General features: G+C 30.6%; 2 protein-coding genes across 2 annotated transcripts in view; both read left to right on the top strand.

The window, feature by feature from the left end:
- The window catches only part of Wdb (serine/threonine-protein phosphatase regulatory subunit widerborst), a 28,897-nt gene extending 21,615 nt beyond the window's left edge, over nt 1–7,282 (top strand). Inside the window, exons 2-9 of the mRNA XM_072887682.1 lie at nt 1,551–1,747; nt 2,051–2,245; nt 2,400–2,530; nt 2,628–2,745; nt 2,989–3,264; nt 3,360–3,589; nt 3,751–3,911; nt 4,013–7,282. Coding sequence (XP_072743783.1) covers nt 1,551–1,747; nt 2,051–2,245; nt 2,400–2,530; nt 2,628–2,745; nt 2,989–3,264; nt 3,360–3,589; nt 3,751–3,907 — 1,304 coding nt within the window. The 3' untranslated portion in view covers nt 3,908–3,911; nt 4,013–7,282. The remainder of the gene's footprint in view (nt 1–1,550; nt 1,748–2,050; nt 2,246–2,399; nt 2,531–2,627; nt 2,746–2,988; nt 3,265–3,359; nt 3,590–3,750; nt 3,912–4,012) is intronic.
- An 8,469-nt stretch (nt 7,283–15,751) lies between these two features.
- Nucleotides 15,752–19,023, top strand: Ndc80 (kinetochore protein Ndc80). The gene is made up of 2 exons (XM_072887422.1): nt 15,752–15,995; nt 17,306–19,023. Exons 1-2 carry the CDS (start codon nt 15,842–15,844, stop codon nt 19,006–19,008), a joined length of 1,857 nt encoding a protein of 618 aa, XP_072743523.1. The 5' UTR covers nt 15,752–15,841; the 3' UTR covers nt 19,009–19,023.
- The last annotated feature ends 222 nt before the right edge of the window (nt 19,024–19,245 follow it).

Raw genomic sequence — 19,245 nt, 5'->3', positions numbered from 1 at the left:
TGTGTAACTGCTAGTTGCAAATTCAGATTTTTCTTAAAGATAACTGTGTTTTCGGTAAAAGTGCATAAAAGATAACATCTCACGGATTTTATCGTTACTTAAATATATTGTAAGGGGGGGGGGGGTTCTGAGTAATTCCCCGCAAGAATTAAGTAGGGGACGGCATTGGTTTAGGAGATATAACAAAATGAAATTTCATATTTTTCATGCTGTTTCTTCGGTTTTATAAACTAATACCAACAGTGGGTTTGTTTACGTCCTACTAATGTATGCGACACATATATTGTCAAAGTTCAACGTATTACTGTAAATTTATTTATTTAACATGCGATTTTCTGTTGAATGAACCATTTGATATTAATTTTTATTAATGATATATATTTTAAATATTTTCATAACATACACACACACGAGGGTGCAAGGGGGGCCAAAGACCCTCCCGCATCCGCCCCTCTTTACCCCCCTAGAGATGTAGACGAGAAAAAAAATTGGGGCGAGGTCACTGAATCGGGAATTGAACCCGAGTCTTTCGCTTGCCGGGCGACTGCTTTGCGACTTCGCTCCGATATTTTTTTTCGTCTACATCTGTTTAAGAGGATGAAGAGGGGTTATAGAATTCTCAAAAATGAGAACCTATTTCTTGGTAAATACACCAAGTAAAATATGTGCTTTGTGCCAAATTTATAGTTATGTACATATATGTACATTGAGTATTTTACTTGCTCAATGTGATTATCATTATTGGCATTAATATCGAATTCAGATTTTTATATGATATTAAACGCGATACTTTTTTTCATTAATCTAAATGGGATTTCTATTTAAAATTCAATAGGATAGTACGATGATATTTTTAGAGTATATCCATCATGTAATTTTTCTCCTGAAACGGAAATGTGAAAAATTTTGCTATTACTTTCAATAGTTACATTTTTCACTTTTTATATTTTCACCTTAGGGGAAAAATTATGTAATCGCTACTTTGACATCGAAATTACAAAGTTTCTTTTTTTCTTTTACAAAGTATGACTTCAAAAATTTAATAGATAAAATTATGTCTCTTAATTTAATTTCAAGTAAATTTAAATCTAAAAGCTTGACTGCAATTTCGTCAAAGTAGCTGAAACAGATACGTTATAACTCATTTGTACAATATATTCATAGCATTGTAGCTTGTCGTATAATAATATCAGAATGGCTTAGATGACTACAGTTTCTATCGGCTCAATTAAATTGTTTGCTTACATATTTAGAGGCAAAAAGAAACAGTAACATTTTATTGGGCCATTATTTACGCAATAGAAAGTTAAAAATAGCGACTAAACATTTTACTAATACATGTTTTTTAATAAATTGATTATTTACAACAAACAATCAGACATAAAAATATATTATCTTTCATAAAAATATGTCATCTTTCATAAGAAGAGAATTTTCTTTTAATTTTTATTATATTAGCTTTTAGCAAAAGTAATTGTATCAAAGTAAAAATTTATGCTTGAAATATGTATAGTCAAAGATTATATCAATGCTATCTATTTTTGTTACAGATGTTAACGCTGCGGAACAAGAAGAATTGTTTATCAAAAAGCTCCGTCAATGTTGCGTGGCTTTCGACTTCATGGATCCAATGGCTGATCTCAAGGGTAAAGAAATTAAACGGAGTACGCTCAATGAATTAGTGGAGTATATCACAGCAGGACGAGGTGTCCTTACTGAGCCCATTTATCCGGAAACCATCAAGATGGTATGTGATTGATAAATATGAGGTCAAGATATAAAAAAGTTATTAAACTGAAATTAAAAATTTTGCATTTTTCTTCTTATTAGTAAGACGTGAAATCTTTTGATCATAATCTTTATTTTCTTCAATATATCATCTTCTTCTCTATTGTCCCAAAAATTATTCCACCCAAGGAAATAAATTAAAAAAAAAGCTAACCCTCTCTTGAATTCAATAATTCTTAGATTTCTGTGTATACATATTTCGTAATAAATATAATAAAATTCATGAGAAACACTTAATCTTACCGTAATGTGTTTATTAAAGGTTTCTGCAAATTTATTCCGTACGTTGCCACCGAGTGAAAATCCAGATTTCGATCCAGAAGAGGATGATCCGACTTTGGAGGCAAGTTGGCCCCATCTTCAGTTGGTTTACGAAGTCTTCCTCCGTTTTCTCGAGTCTTCAGATTTCCAGCCTGCCATTGGCAAAAAAGTTATCGACCAAAAATTTGTGTTACAGGTAGAGAGATTGCATTTTTCAAGATATTTTTGACATATTCTGGAGGGAATATATTTTGTAAAACAAATTAATAAATACAATAGTATAAATTAATACAATTATATGTTACAAAATTATAATTATATTAATTATATTAATTATAATATAATTACAGTTATTGGATTTATTCGACTCGGAAGACCCAAGGGAAAGAGATTTCCTGAAAACGGTTTTGCATCGTATTTATGGCAAGTTCCTGGGTCTTAGAGCCTTCATACGCAAACAAATAAACAACATTTTTTTGAGGTATTTATTTAAATATACAATTGCCAATTTTATTTCACATTTTTTTATTCAAAGTATTATATTATAATGTAATCTTTTTCATTATTGCATATTCTAGGTTTGTGTATGAAACAGAACATTTCAACGGCGTTGGTGAACTTCTTGAAATTTTGGGTAGCATTATTAATGGATTCGCTCTTCCTTTAAAAGTTGAGCACAAGCAATTTTTGGTTAAGGTATGTCTATTCTGACCATACATCACATTCTCTCCATTAAGTTACAATCTATTTTTTAGTCCTGCGTTATAAAGGGTTATCCAGTTCAATTATTTTATTACATAAAAGTAAATCTTATATAATTAATGAAGTTTAAATAATTATTGTAAACAATTATTGTAGACAAATATAATACATAGAAAAATTATTCACAAATATTACAATTATAAAAAAAAAATATTTTTATGTTATTTATTTCCACAGGTGCTGTTACCATTACATAAAGTGAAATGTTTATCACTATATCACGCGCAGTTAGCTTATTGTGTGGTGCAATTTTTGGAAAAAGACGCGACTTTAACAGAACCAGTTGTACGAGGCCTCCTTAAATTCTGGCCTAAGACGTGCAGCCAGAAGGAGGTAATGTTCCTTGGCGAAATCGAGGAAATACTGGATGTTATAGAACCTAGCCAATTTGTTAAAATACAAGAACCTTTATTCAGGCAAATTGCACGTTGCGTGTCTTCACCACACTTTCAGGTAAGCAATTGCTTAAAGCTCGGATGATGTAACGTTTTCAGCTAAGCTTTGACAAACTTATAAATGCAATACTATTTGTTTATGTATTGTTGCAGGTTGCGGAGAGAGCATTGTACTTTTGGAATAACGAGTACATAATGTCTCTAATTGAAGAAAACAATCATGTAATAATGGGAATAATGTTTCCAGCATTGTACAGAATTAGTAAAGAACATTGGAATCAGACGATCGTAGCTCTTGTTTATAACGTTTTAAAAACGTTTATGGAGATGAACAGCAAGCTCTTTGATGAACTTACTGCCAGCTATAAATCTGAGAGGCAAAAGTAAGTCTAAATTTGGATTTTTTCTTTTTTTAATTAACTAAATATATCTTCCTAAATAATTCATCATTACATTAAATCTATTTAAATAAATTCACTTGAATTATATAGAGAAAATGGACTTGTTTGCATTTGCCTTTTACATTCGTGTCTTTGAATTACAGAGAGAAGAAAAGAGAAAAGGAGAGGGATGAATTGTGGAAGAAACTGAGCGAATTGGAGATAGAACGACGTAACGCTCTCGAACGTAATGCTCTCACAGCTACCTCCAATAATCCAGTTCCTGCCACTAACACACCTACGACGCGAACCCGCCCCTGAGCTGGTAAGAACAATAATGTGTAATATTAAACCACAATATCAAAAAAATATTCTCTTAATACTTATTATTAATAAAATATTATTGAATCTTTTATCTTTTTACAGGTCAAATTACAGTACCACGCTGCCCGATTGTTAGCTCTTAGTTTACGTCGATTGTCCATATATTACACGCAAAAAATTATTGTTGTTGTTAGTGAAACAAAGTGTCTCACGATGGCATCCTTGACGTAATGTAATTCATTTTATTAGTTGTGACCGATATGGCGGAATAATGGAGGCAAGAAAAAAAATGTAAAAGAAAAGACAATGCACACAATTTTATGTTTTTTTTTGACAACAATAATGACAACATCAACAATAACAACGTGGCGATTAGTGAATTCCAAATAATTTTATACATATATGTGTATATCGGGTATATATTTATACTTGCGTTTCTTTTCTCGTTTTAAAACGGAAACCGGGTTTCGATCGCATGATGTGTGTACTCAATGTCAGCACGCAACAATGTCTATTAGTCCTTCCTTGACTAAGATTTTGTTGCCTTCCCGAGATAGGACGGGACAATCGTGTAAATTTCGAATGGACGAAGTTGTTACACGTCGTTGTGATTCTTATGTTCATTTTACGGAGGACGCGACACTGCGCATTTTCTCAGACGGTCAGTGTGTCGCCTCCTGACTGACCCTTGCGCTGTTTATTACTGCTGACAGAGCCAGCGGGGGTATTTGAATATATGTATCATATATTCGTATTAGCGATAATGATAATTATAACAGGTACGTAATAAATTAGGTAAAAATGAAAACAAATATATATATAAATATATATATATATACTTTTATATATATATATATATATATATATATATATATATATATGGTATATACATACAATATGGTATATATTATTAAAGAAAAAAAGATAAATATATATAGTTAATATGAGATACAAAACAAGTCACAGATACACACGCGTACACCAAACTGCGATAAATGAAAATACACGTGTAAAACGTATATAGGCCCATGTGCTACTAACATAGAGACTGCTGTGGCTGCGTGTCCACGAATTGATAGAACAAACCTTTTTTTTCAAGAGCGCGAAACCGTAACGAGGGACAGAGTACATGAATTAAGGCTTAAGGGTCGGCAGGAGAGAACGTGAAGAACTCTACCGGCCGGTTGTGAACTACAGAATTGTTATTGTCGTATTCCAGCCAAAATTACAGAGAAAATCGTAATAAAATTATTATATTTGTAAGCAATATTATTTTTATTAACACTTTTTTTTTAAATGTCGAAATAAAATTTTCAAAAATATGCTGTTGACCGCGAGCTATCACGAATCAAGAATTTTATTCTCGAAATCATATGAAAAATTTTCGTATACGAAAATAATGCTATGCGATTTCTGATTTATACTTTTAGATCTAAAAATATGCATCAATCAGGGATCACTTTTGCAGTGTCATTTTCGCATACGAAAATTTTTTGTATAATTTGAGAATAAAGTTTCAGGTATTACACCTCTCTCGAGTCCGTATTTTATTTATTATAAATTTTTAAAAACCAAAATATAAAATTCGCCTCTGTACTGCAAATTCTAATGAAGGAATATATTTTTTTTAAATACAAGGATTATATTTAAAAAAATTTATAAGGAAATATTTTTCTGAGACAGAATACGACGATGACGAATATTGCTATCTATACGATATGATTAACATCGTGTTGGTAGCACCACGTGATAAAGAGAGACAATGAGAGACAATAACGCCATCTTTGTCTTTTTTGCAATGCAATGATGTTTATGCGTATATGGACATCAATACATTGAATGATAATTTATTTCTCAATGGTGACAGTGATGTTGCAATTTACTCGTTACTTTTGCCGACCCTTAATTAATAAACGATAAGGTTCAATTCACGCGAACGATGAAAAGAGAGGCGAAATATAAGAATAGAACGTACGAGAGAGACAAATATATATGTATATATATATACATATGTATGCATATATATATATATATATATATATATATATATATATATATGTTGTTTTTTTTAAATAGAGGAAAAGAAGAAAAAATAATAAGAAAGGCGAATGAAAGAAGAATATACAATAAATGACGAAGAAAAGAAAAATAGATTTGATTGTACCAAAAAAAAAAAAAAAAAAAAAAAAAAACCGTTGCTTATAAATATAATTACGTCATTACGTGATAGTGATACAGCGCGCAGATATATGAGCATCCACTTTGGAGCTGTGCTCCTACACTGGCAAACGTAGAGAAAACATATATATACACACACACTCATCCATCCAGCCACCAACACACACGCGCGCGCGCACGCACACACACACACACACACACACACACACACACACACACACACACACACACACTAAATAACACCGTGGGGTCGTTTTTAAAATTTCTTACCATTGCATAATAGTAATTAATAATATTACGAATAACGATAATGGTAACAATAAAAAATAATTAAATAAAAAAATAATAAACGACAATGATAAACAAATAATAATAATAGCCACAAATAAAATAAAAAATACGATAGATAACAAAAAAAAAAAAAAGATTGACCGCTTGCTCATATTTTCATGAAAAGGATTCGCACGAATTGTCATTGTTCATTTTTTCCCTGATTCCTTTTCGATTTCTCGACATGGTTTATTATCGTTTCCCACAATTTATACACGACTTGTACTTGCTTTGCGTTACGCTCCGTTTACCTTTGCTACGTAAAATTTCATACATAGACAGAGAGAGAGAGTGACATATACATATATAAATATATATATGTATATATATGTATATATATATATATATATATATATATATATATATATATTTACATATATACATATATAAAATTATTGTAAAATAATGTAATGTGACTTTGAAGACGTAGGTAAGAGAGTCCAAGAAAAGATTCTTTACGCGTAAATAGATACACATTTATTAAAAACATGTCTAAATTATTTCCACTCTGTTTTTTTGTACGATGTATTGTGCTTGCTAATGTAAATTATAAATGTAAAAAGTCTATATTATACATACATTCACACACACGCATACACACACACACACAAAGAGAGTATTCAAAAACTCGCGATTCGGTGTTTTAATAAATTTTTAATTTTTTTTTTAGCAAAGATATTATAGTAATAGTTGCTAACTTGAAAACAACAAAAAAAAGGGTTGTTTACGAAAAAAAAAAACCGGGTCCGAATTGTAAACCTGTCATTGCAATTGAATTATGGCGAGCATTCTGTATATTTTTAACACTGATTGTTTTACCGTATCAATGAATAATTTTAACATTTTATTTTTTTATAAAAGTAATACTTATTCATGTAATATATAATATTATCCATTTTTCATCTGTGTCGCTTATACTAGTTTTCTGTGGAGAAAATTTTTGTACAATAGGAACGCGAGTTTAAAACACATTAATTTCAAGTGAACTTTATTTAATTTCAATTTGACGCTTATTGTTATAATACAATGAAAAGACATATATTATTAGAAATTGGAAGATTATGAGAAAAACTGCTTTTAAAATTGTGAGGAAAAAATGTTTAATCATTTTTAATTTAAGCTCGCACTTTGACTGTATAAGATTTATACAGGGATTGTCAAAGTTCAGTCAATAATTTATTTTATCGCATAACGCGATTAAACAAAATTTTGAACTTTTTTTGATTAAAAATTTGATAGACGCCATATGATGTTCATTCTTTTTTAATTTTTAATATTATCCAGAATATATATATATTTATGATATTTTTACTATTTATTTTCTTGAAATATTATATAAATAAGTAAAAGCTTAGTAAAGCTCTGTATGCAAAAACACAAATTCATAGAAGAGCCAGAATAATAAGTTTAATAGAAAATTTTCTATTTAAACAGACGCACATCCTCATTTAGTTTTTAATAATTCGCGAAATTATGCATTATATGAATAAATATCTTATACATATTATATACAATATACATCAGGGTCGTAGCTAAAGAAACGCTAGAGGAAGTTTAATCTTTCTCTAAGAATTAAAAACAATATCTTAGGAGTATCCGTGTGCTCCTATTTTACTCATAGTGGCTGCCTTCGAATGAAATAAAAAATTTATAAATTATCGCAGAACAATTATCTATATCTATATACATACAGCGTGTCCCATCTGGAAGTGGCCACCCCCTTTTATCTTTTTAATTAAAAGAAATAAACCATAACAAATATATACGAAATTAAATGGCTTGAACTGGACTTTATTGTCAGTATAGTGATCGATTACAAAATTTATCTGTATTGAAGAACTGAGAGGTATGCATAATTTTTTTATAACAATGTAGTTATTTTGATACAATAAAAGTTGTAGCACTGTTTGAAACAAATACAATGATGTATAATTTAATGTAAATATTTTACATATTATACGAGATTTTTCGGCTTGAAATATCGCGAGCGACGTCTACCATTTCATTTTCGGCCCTGCGATATGGCCAACTTCTGATTCGTGCATTAGAAGTTGACGTAAAAAAAATGACAACTTGACATACGTCAACTTCTAATGCACGAGTCAGAAGTTGGCCATATCGCAGGGCCGAAAATAAAATAGTAGACGTCGCCCGCGATATTTCAAGCCGAAAAATCTCGTATAATATATGTAAAATATTTACATTAAATTATACATCATTGTATTTGTTTTAAACAGTGCTACAACTTTTATTGTATCAAAATAACTACATTGTTATAAAAATATTATGCATACCTCTCCGTTCTTCAATACAGATAAATTTTGTAATCAATTACTATACTCACAATAAAGTTTAGTTCAAGCCATTTAATTTCATATATATTTGTTATGGTCTATCTCTTTTAATTTAAAAGATAAAGGGGGGTGGCCACTTCCAGGAGGGACACACTGTATATATACTTTTATATATATATAAAATTAATAAAAGAAAAAGTTATATTAAAATATATTATTACTAAAATATAAAATAACGAAAAAAATTTTAATTTGCGAAATGCTAGCAAGACTCATCTTATTAAATATTTAGTTTTATAGTAATTAAAAAATTATTAAATATTAGAATCTTTCTTAAATTACTGTATCTAGCTATAGCCCTGATATACATCACAGAAAAAATTCATAAAAACTCATTCGACATATTATTAAAATATAGATTCAATATTTTATATTATATTTATGGTAAGTAAAAAATAAAGATTTATAGATGAGTAATATTTTGTAAATATTTCTTAAATATTTGCTGGAATATTTATGATAAATATATATGATTTGTTCAATCTAAGATTACAAAAATATTTGTGAAATATTTTGATAAATATAAAATATTTAAATAATTATTATAAATATTTCATGTATATTTTATAAATATTATTGTATGTATGTGTCTAAGTAGATATTTCAATAATTATGTAAGTACCGAAATTTTTTCGTCCTTGAAGCAAAATATTGACACATTCGCGAACGACATATTATTTTATTATATCAGAATTGTTCAATCTTAAAAAAAGAAGAGAAGATTAGGTCCTGCTGGGAGGAGGATGAGATCCCAAGTTTCCAAAATTTTCAAAATCTACTTTTGCTTAGACCGGTATTCATAATCCGTTCTTATATTTAAGCTCGTCTTAAGTAAGGTCTTAATATTCTATTCGGCCATCTGATTGGCTGAACGTAGTCTTAAGTCGACTAAAAACATATCTTAAGATGATCTTATATATAAGAACAGACTATAAATACCGGCCTTAGGGTGCGTTCGGGGAGACACTGCCTAGCGCTATTTAATGCTATTACTGTTCGGGAGTTAGCTAGTAGCACTACCAAATACTACCGTGACGTCACTGATAATAGTGTTTTACGTCATCATTTTGCGCAACCAACGCTATTCCTTTCGAGGTAGTGTGTCGATAGCGTTTGCGTTGGTAGTGCGATAGCGAGTTTTCCGAACACACCAGTAGTGTTCAGCATAACCAATTATTATAACTGACCGGCATAATGCGTAATAAAGAAAAATTCAGCGATATATATACATCAATATTTAGATAAATATGACAATGTTGACAATATTTATAAAATATTTACAAGATATTTATAATAATTATTTAAATATTTTATAAATATTTATATCAAAATATAACTTTTTTTCTTCTAAAAAGAAAAATTATTAAATTAATAAATTATACCTAAAATGTGAAATAGTATTTAGTTAGGTTTGAAATTGGTAATATGCCTACGCTATTGCTGTTCATAGAGCTTGCTACCGTTATCACGCTATTGGCTCCGCGAACATTTTTGGTAGCGTTTGCATTGGTAGTGTGATAGCGAGTTCCTCAAACGCACTCTTAGAGTCCTAAATAATAGAGAACCGCCAACTTTATCCCCATGTTGCCATCATCGCCATTTTAGGTACCCACTGCGTGCCAAAGAGTAAAAAGACTTTAAATTAGAGTTAATATCAGGAGTATTATTTAGCAGACGAAATCATAGAGATATAAGAATAGAGGGCATAAGAGATCGGAAAATGCGATAGCGGAATAGAAAAGGAACGCTGCACAGGTGGCCGTTTTATCCTTGTTTAACATGCGTTAAACAAGGATAAAACGTTAACATGGTTAGATAAAGACAGACAGGGTATCTATGCATCGTTCTCTTTTTATTCATCTATCGCGGCCACTTACGCGCTACCATACGACTCGCGCGCTTTATTCTTATATCTCTATGGACGAAATATAAATATGCCGCTGCAGTCGCCATATTAGGTACTGCACTAATCAAAAAGACGAACGCAGTTGGCGTTTCTCTATTATTTAGGACTCTACTTTTGCTCGGGTATCATCGCTCCTGCACGAAAATTTCAGCGTGCCATATATGTAATAAGCATATATTGTTATCGCCCGTAAGTGGAAGTGAGAGCAAAAAGAAACACTGAAACGAAACCACAGACTTCTATATAATCCTAAACTGCTAACTTCTTATATATAAGGCAGCTCTAATTTTATGTATGTACAAACAAGTATGTATGACATTCCTTTCTGCGCATGCGCTGTGAAGGCACGTGTTGCACGCATATATATACATACTAAGTATGATAAACAAGCTTATATAAAAGATATAAAAATAACTGCACTTTGTATCCCGTAATTTAATATTTATATTTCTTACTTTTTTTACTAACACGACATGTGTTCTAACAAGAATTAAAGACCGAAAGCAAGTTAGAAGTACATGTACTGATCATAATGGCGTCGGCACATGTCAGCGCATGCGCAGAAAGGGTCACCTTAGCGCTAATAGTATCTCCCCGAACGCGCTCTTAGTACATAAAAGTGTCGAGGACACTTTATATAAGCAAAATCTAGGGAGTTAGCAGTCTAGTATTATATAGAAGTCTGTGAACGAGACAGACAGCGGTACTTTGGCTGTTGTACGCAAGCGCAAGCGATTTATATTCACAGACTTCTATATATAACTAGACTGCTAACTCCGGCAAAAAAATAACACCGAAAAGTATGTACAAAACTTATGTGTATGCGTCATCATTAGTAGGATGACAGTCACGCTGATTGGTTGAATTTAAAACAATGTTACTCACACACGAGTTTTTTATAGTAGCCATATTATATATCTATCCCCTCCTTTTCTCTATCCTACTAATGTTGTACATATTTTTCGGGGTCACTTTTTAGGTCTAATATATAAAGAAGTTAGCGATCTAGTTATAGTATAGAAGTCTGTGTTTATATTATTACATATATTTTCTCTTAATTGCACATGCGTATCACGAACCGAGTCCTGCTAGACAAAGAGAACGATATCGTCTGGACCGTAATGTTCGCCCCTGTCATAGTATAACTACTCCGAGCTTTTTCGGAGTTTGCGTCAATCCGTTCTGTGCATCCGCCATGTTTTTGGAAGGAACTAATTAGACAATTGTTGCATAGTGTGAAATCTGTGAGAGTGCATCACAGAGGTAACACTATAATATATTTGTGAATATGAAACTATAAATTATTTTTATTTCTTTTATTTTTTACATAATTTTGTAACTTTTTCTTAATTTTTTAAAAATTTATAAAATTTTTATACATTCCTTTCATGGCATAAATGTAACGCAGATTCCTTAAACGATTGATATGCCACTGAATATTAATCCAAAAACATGGCGAAATACCACGTGATCAAAGACAAAAAGATCAAAGTGCCGACAAAGAGTGCCCATACTAGTTATACTATGCCCCTGTTTTCAGGACCCGTTGACAATATATGCTTATTACATATATGGTGCACACAAACTGATCAACCCAAGAGGAAAGAAACTAAGGAGGGAGCATTTGGTTTTAACATGGGGACGGATATGCTATATATAAAAGTCGGTGCCCAAGATGGCCGCTTATGAGCGCCAAAATTGAATGAGTTTTCATTACAATATGATGGAAATAACTTATATATTAATTTCAATTATGGATTCTGAGAGTAGGCGATAAAAATAGGAAATGGAATAAAGTTTTGAATAAAATACTTTTTATTTTATTTAGAATAAAATTTTATTTTTGGACAGAATATTTTTTATTTTAGAATATTTTTTATTTTATTTAGAAAATGAAATATAATTGAAAAAAGTAAATTAAGTAACTAAAATAATATTAAATTTGGATTACATTTATTAAATAAATATGGTATAAACTTTGTATATACCGAAACATTACATTTATTCAATCCTTTATCCTTGTTTATAAAACTGATCCAGGCATTATTTTGACTTTCGTTTTTTGGAAATCTGTTCTTCGTAAAAAATATTTAGTAAATCAGATTAGAGCTATAATTTTAATATTATATTATACATAACAAAGGATAAAAAAAACAAGAAAAAAGTTTCTTTTTACCCTCTTAGATACAAAGGATAACCTGTAAATTATTAAATTCTCATTATTATTATATTAAGTTATTAACAAATCGATGATATGTTATCCCATAATTTCGTGCTTTGTTGGATACGCCACACGCTTGACAATATACCATTTTGTTCTTCAATTTTTATTTTCTTTAAAATAGGTATGTATAAGCAACTATATACAGCATAAAAATACGTTATAGCTATAGAAAACATGCGCATTGCGCATGTCACAAAAGTCGGTTTCTAAGATGGCTGCCCGATTACTTCCGTTCCCAGTGAATCGTACCCCCACTACCGATATGCTCCCTCCTTAGTTTCTTTCCTCTTTGGATCAACTCATGAACCAGTGATGCCAGGCCAGAATGCCCACGCTAACAACCATAGAGATATTATATATAGAGTACGGGAGGAGGCCGAGAACGAGATAGCGAAATAGAAAGAGAACGCTGCTATATGGGCCCCTGCTGTCCTTGTCTATGGCTATTGTCTATGTCTATTGTATCAGTTTGCACATGCGCGACAGACAAGGACAGCAGGGGCCCATATAGCAGCGTTCTCCTTCTATTTCGCTATCGCATTCACTCACGGGCTAGCGTAGCACTCCCGTACTCTATAGAGACCCTCTAATAAGAGTCTTGCCATAAGATATCCACTTTTGATTGGTCCTCTATATCTGGGCAATTCCCGCTCATATTTGAATCATATTAATCTTACTATTAGCATAAACATTATATTTCAGTAACATAAATAAAAGATAAACGTTTTAGAACTAAATATTATAATCTTTTTATATTAAACATCAAAATAATATATATAATAAAAAACTGTTTATATTTAATTTTTAGTAATTAAATAAAATCCTTAATTAAATTTAATTCTTATTAATTGCATAAAAATTAACGAAATAAAATAAAAATAAACACATAAAACATGAAATAATAAATTGCTTTATTTTCATGAGAAAACAAATTGTTATCACAAGCATTATGAAAACCTAAGATATATAATATTTGTGTATCTAATGAGAAAACATAAACTACTATCACAAACATTATAACATCAGCGGTCAGCGCGTTAAAAGAGGTTAAGGTTAGGTTAGGTAAGAGAGAGAAGAATAGTGAATATATATCTTTCTCTCTCGCAGAATTTTGCCCAGATTGCCTTATGGCGAGATTCTTATTACTCTGCGTTCGAATTTCACTGCCAGTAAACTGCCAGTACTAAAAATCTATAGTTTACGTTACATACACTATATATTTCTTAGTACTGGCTGTTACTGGCAGTGAAATTCGAACGCAGAGTTAGAGGGTCTCTAATACTCTATATATAATATCTCTATGCTAACAACAGTAGAGTCCTAAATAATAGAGAAACGCCAACTGCGTCCGTCTTTCTGATTGGTGCGGTACCTAATATGGCGTCATATTTATATTTCGTCTGCAGTAGAGTCCTAAATAATACTCTGGCCATAAATAATACCCATAGTCCGTTCTTATATTCAAGTTCATTTTTGGCCGGTATTTATAGTCTGTTTTTATATATAAGATTATCTTAAGCTCCGTACAGTTAGCCGAACCACTTTGATTTTTTTTAAATTAAAATTAACTAATCGTTTGGTCATTGTTTGGTAATGATTGGTCATCCAATTAAAAGGTTTGGTCATTCATCATTTTTCTTTAATTAAATAATTAAAATGTCGAAGTAAAGTTAGCCGAATATTTTTATTTTTCGTTCAATTGAGTTAAATAAGAGCTTATTCGATGCAGAATCGTTAGGTCGTCACGAATAAATTCTTTACAACGTTTGGTGATCCATAGTTTATCCGAAAAATGAAAAAAATCATGTGCGGTAAAATGACGACGGGCGACGTATAGTGACATGGACGTGCGCTGCGGTCACGCGCGCATGCGTTTTAATAACTTACACAAAATTTTTAATAAATCCTTTTTAATTTTAATAAATCCGTTTTATGTTGCAAGTTGCAAACCCATGTGGAAGCGTATATGCATTACAAAGTACATACTTAGGTGGGAGTGCATAATGGAACGGGGCTTCGCCCTGTTCTCATAAAAAAATATAACAAAACTTGAGAGCGTAGAAACTACCAAGGCTCACAGTACTGTGTGGAAGTTTCGATGTAAAATTTTAATTCAACCTATGTCCGAACTCTTACACTATATTTATAATTTTTTATTCATAATCTTACAAAATAAATGCTTTGCAATGCATATACAATTCCACATGGGTTTGCAATTTGCATAGCTACATTATTAAAAAGGATTTATTTAAAATTAAAAAAGATTTATTTAAAATTTTATATAAGTTACTAAACGCATGCGCGCGTGACCGCAGCGCACGTTCATGTCACTATACGTCGCCCGTCGTCATTTTACCGCACATGATTTTTTTTATTTTTCGGATAAACTATGGATCACCAAACGTTGTAAAGAATTTATTCGTGACGACCTAACGATTCTGCATCGAATAAGATCTTGTTTAACTCGATTGGACGAAAAACAAAAATGTTCGGCTAACTTTACTTCGAAATTATAATTTTAATTATTTAATTTAAAAAAAACGATGAATAACCAAACGTTTCTAAATGTAGTCACTCTAGTGACTTTAACATTTACATATTGAAAAATTATATAAAATGTGTTCTTAGCAAAAGAGGATAAAGCTTTATACTGATTGGTTAATCGAACAATTGATCAAATGTACCAATTGGCCGATGGATAGAGAATATCTAGAGTTCTGAAAATGTCTAATTTCATCAGCCAATCAGTACGTTTAACACAATCTCTACTTCAAATGAAACATTATCTTTTAGAGAACTGTTATTTCTTAAGGTTGGCAATGCTGGAATTAACTGCAAAATTCAAATATTTGTGACATTGTTACAATTAGGCAGAAATCTGTAAAGAAAAGGAACTCGAATATCACTTTGGACATTTCATTGATTAATATTTCTTCAAGATGGATCGTGCTCGAAACGATCAGCGAAGAACTCAAACGTTAAAGCCGAAGAGAGTCTCGACGGATGAAAGTCACATTCCCAGGCCTCGTTTCAGAAGCTCTTCTTGCGATCGAGCCAGTTTAATTGGCAGAAAATCGTACTTAAAATCTACAGGTATGGAGATTTTAAAGATTACGCTCAAAAGTATTCAGATTTATATTGTCTTTCAACGAACGATAATAACACAATTGGAGTAAATATTCACTATACACAAGTTTTTCTCATTTTTTTTTCAAACTCGCCTATTTTACGTATTTAAGGCATAGATATTGAATTTATACATAAAAAAATTGCGTTTTGATATCTTAACCCTTACGATACACACGTAGGTCATTCGTGTCCGATCGATTTCTATCTTTTATTCAACTTGTGGTTAATGTTTAATGATTAAATTATATTACATTTTATTTTTTTCCAAAATAAATTATGGATATTTGTTCCAGAAAGTTGAAAGTATTTTCACGAATTTTTACAGATTTTTTTTAATCAATTTAAATAAATGAAAAAACGGTCGGACTTGAAATACCCATGGGCATGTATGGATGAGGCACTTAAATGTAGTGTGTATCATAAGGGTTAATATAATAATTTTATGAGATACAACATAATATAGATGTATACAAATATAGATATACAATAAATTTACTATGGCAATGTATTTGTATAAAATTGTTATATTAAAGTATGTTTATAAACTATAAAATAAAAATATATAAAAGACAATTTTTCAAGTAAAAAATCAAGTACCAATAGTAATCAATAGTATGAGTTTAAAAAAAATATACTTATACTTGTAAGACATTTATTTTGGTTTTCCCAATTTATATCAACGTAAATATTATAGTTGATCATAAGTTTGTGAAAATAAAGACATATAAACAATAATGGTTTTAGAAATAAGTAATTGAAAATAATATTGGAAAATACAGATATAAAAAAAATGTTTTTAGATACGTTTTTAGACAAAGAATTAAATGTTCAATTGATCTCCAAAAATAAAAAAAATAAGTTATTTGAGTGTATTTAGATCTTTATTTTTATGGACTCGTGACCAATTATTTATATTGATGTAATATTTTTAATTATTATATATTGCATACTACTGAATCTTAAAAAAGTAAATGAAAATGTCTGATTAATGTAATTATATTTTGTTTTTAATCAAATGTAGACTCGCTTACTCTTACATCTACTGTTTGACTCTGGCATTAGCCTTTTATTATAATTTTTATTCTGATTTATATTGTTGATTCCATGCAAATTTTAGTTTAGTTGATCAGAATTTGAATTTTGAATTTAAGATATAAAAATATGTTTTTAATAATGTAACAAGAGCTTTATTGAATATTTGTAATCTGAAACATTTCAATTTTTACTTAAATATTTAAATTATAGCTCATATACATATATTTGTATGTATATAGGTATAGGTAAAACTCCTGTACATCTATCAACGACTCCAGTTACACCTTTGAGAGCTTCTACAAAACTTAATATGCCAAGTTCAGCACGTCCAGATGGACATCTTGCAGCGTTAGCAGTAGGCCGGTCACCATCCGGCGATCGTGCCAACAATGCGGGTCCTAGAAGGGACACAAGACCCTTGGCTGATAAGAGTTATCAGATGGAATTATTGAACAAGATAGACAATTTTTTTCACGTGAATCAGCGCTCAAGTATGCTCAACAGTAATGGTAGTCTGAAGCCAATTACATTGAATATGTTTGTAGAGGTTTCTAATTTTTTGTTGAAGTTTCTCGACATCAAAGAAGATCTCACAACAAAAACTTACATAGTGGAGATTCCTAAATATGCAAAGTACTTGCATTATCCTGGTCTGATAAGCAAATCATGGTTAAAGACTGCCAATGTGCCACATTCATGGCCCAATGTTCTTGGATGGATTGGCTGGTTGGTAGAAGCATGTCAATTGAAAGAGCTCGCGTTTAACAAGTATCAATTAGAAACTTTACCGTTCGTAGAAACGGAACAAGCTGAAAGTCCCAAAATGGAATTTATAACAATGTTGGAATGCTATAAAGCTTGGAATGATGGAGAATCCAACGAAGAAACGAAATTGTTGGAAAAATATCAACAGGATGTCATGACTCAAAAAGGCATTTCCAAAGAGGATATAAATCAAGCACATAATGAATTGGAAGAAAATACTTTAAAATTACAAATAATAGAAAAGGAATCACAGGAAGTCGATAGAGTTGTTAGACATTTGAATGAAAGATTATCATTTTGGCATGACAAAGAAGATAAACAATTGAACAATATTAAAGCCAAAGAAGATTATATAAAGAAGCTTTCTGCCGAGACGAATCAATTAAATGCAGAACGCGACGTCTTGAATGAGCAGCTTCGAAAGGGAAATATACAGTACAAAGAATTAATGTCGACTGTAAAGGATCAACCAATGTCTAAATCTGAAAAAGAAAAAATTGTCAAAGAATGCACAGAGATACAAAACTATATACATGGATTTGATGAACATTTGACAGATTATCAAAAGGAACTGTACACTTTAGATATCAAATTTGCATCTTTCAATAATGATCTCAATAAAGCAATATTGGTTTATAATAAAGAGATTTTTATGCATACCGACAACGACATTGATGTAAATTTTGATGAATTAAAACTTCCGGAAAAAGGATTATTGAATCCACAGATAATGGATATTATGAAAGAAAAAGTTGTTTTAATGGATACCTTCAAAGAATTATTGACAAAGCAATCCAACGAAATGGACTCTCATATCTGTTCTGAGACTACAAAACTGGAGAAACTGCAAGAAGAAATTAAATCGACTGTAAATGAAGATAAATTAGAAGAAGAGGAATCTTGCATTGATAAAATGAGGACAGATATGAGAAACGAGAAAATTGAATTGACAAAACAGATAGAAGTCCTGAAAAATGAAATTAAGGGAATGCAGGATATGATGCCAGATATAAAAACAATAGACCTTGAAATAGAAGAGGCCAAGGATAAATTAAATGCAGTAATTAGGAGACAGACGTTTTTAGAACAAAGTGCAGAACAGTTTTTCGACAGATTTTATCAAATTATTGGTGAACATAGAAGTGAACTTTATGACATCTTAACAAAAAAAACCTAGAATAAAATTGAATTTCCATGTAAATATTATAGCAATATGTATTTATAGCAATATATTCACATTATTTTTTCTCATATTGTAATTAATGTATCATATTATTTGTATGCTATATTGCTATATTTGGTTATATGATTTTAGTAAAATATGTGTCACAACTTAATAAAATAGTAATAAATACAAAAATGTATAATTTTAAACAAGGAATTTAATAAATACGTTTCTCATAGAAACTTTCTC

Source organism: Anoplolepis gracilipes, chromosome 3 (genome assembly GCF_047496725.1).
Source record: "Anoplolepis gracilipes chromosome 3, ASM4749672v1, whole genome shotgun sequence".
In the NCBI taxonomy this organism is placed as follows: Eukaryota; Metazoa; Arthropoda; class Insecta; order Hymenoptera; family Formicidae; genus Anoplolepis; species Anoplolepis gracilipes.
The sequence above is the reverse complement of the archived record's forward strand: the minus strand, read 5'-3'. Positions and strand labels throughout refer to the sequence as shown.

What these genes read in the sequence shown, in the direction of transcription:
- Ndc80 (XM_072887422.1), top strand. Translation starts at nt 15,842, where the DNA reads ATGGATCGTGCTCGAAACGATCAGCGAAGAACTCAAACGTTAAAGCCG. An exon ending in ATCGTACTTAAAATCTACAG is followed by an intron (nt 15,996 to 17,305) that starts GTATGGAGATTT and finishes GTATGTATATAG; the next exon opens with GTATAGGTAAAACTCCTGTA.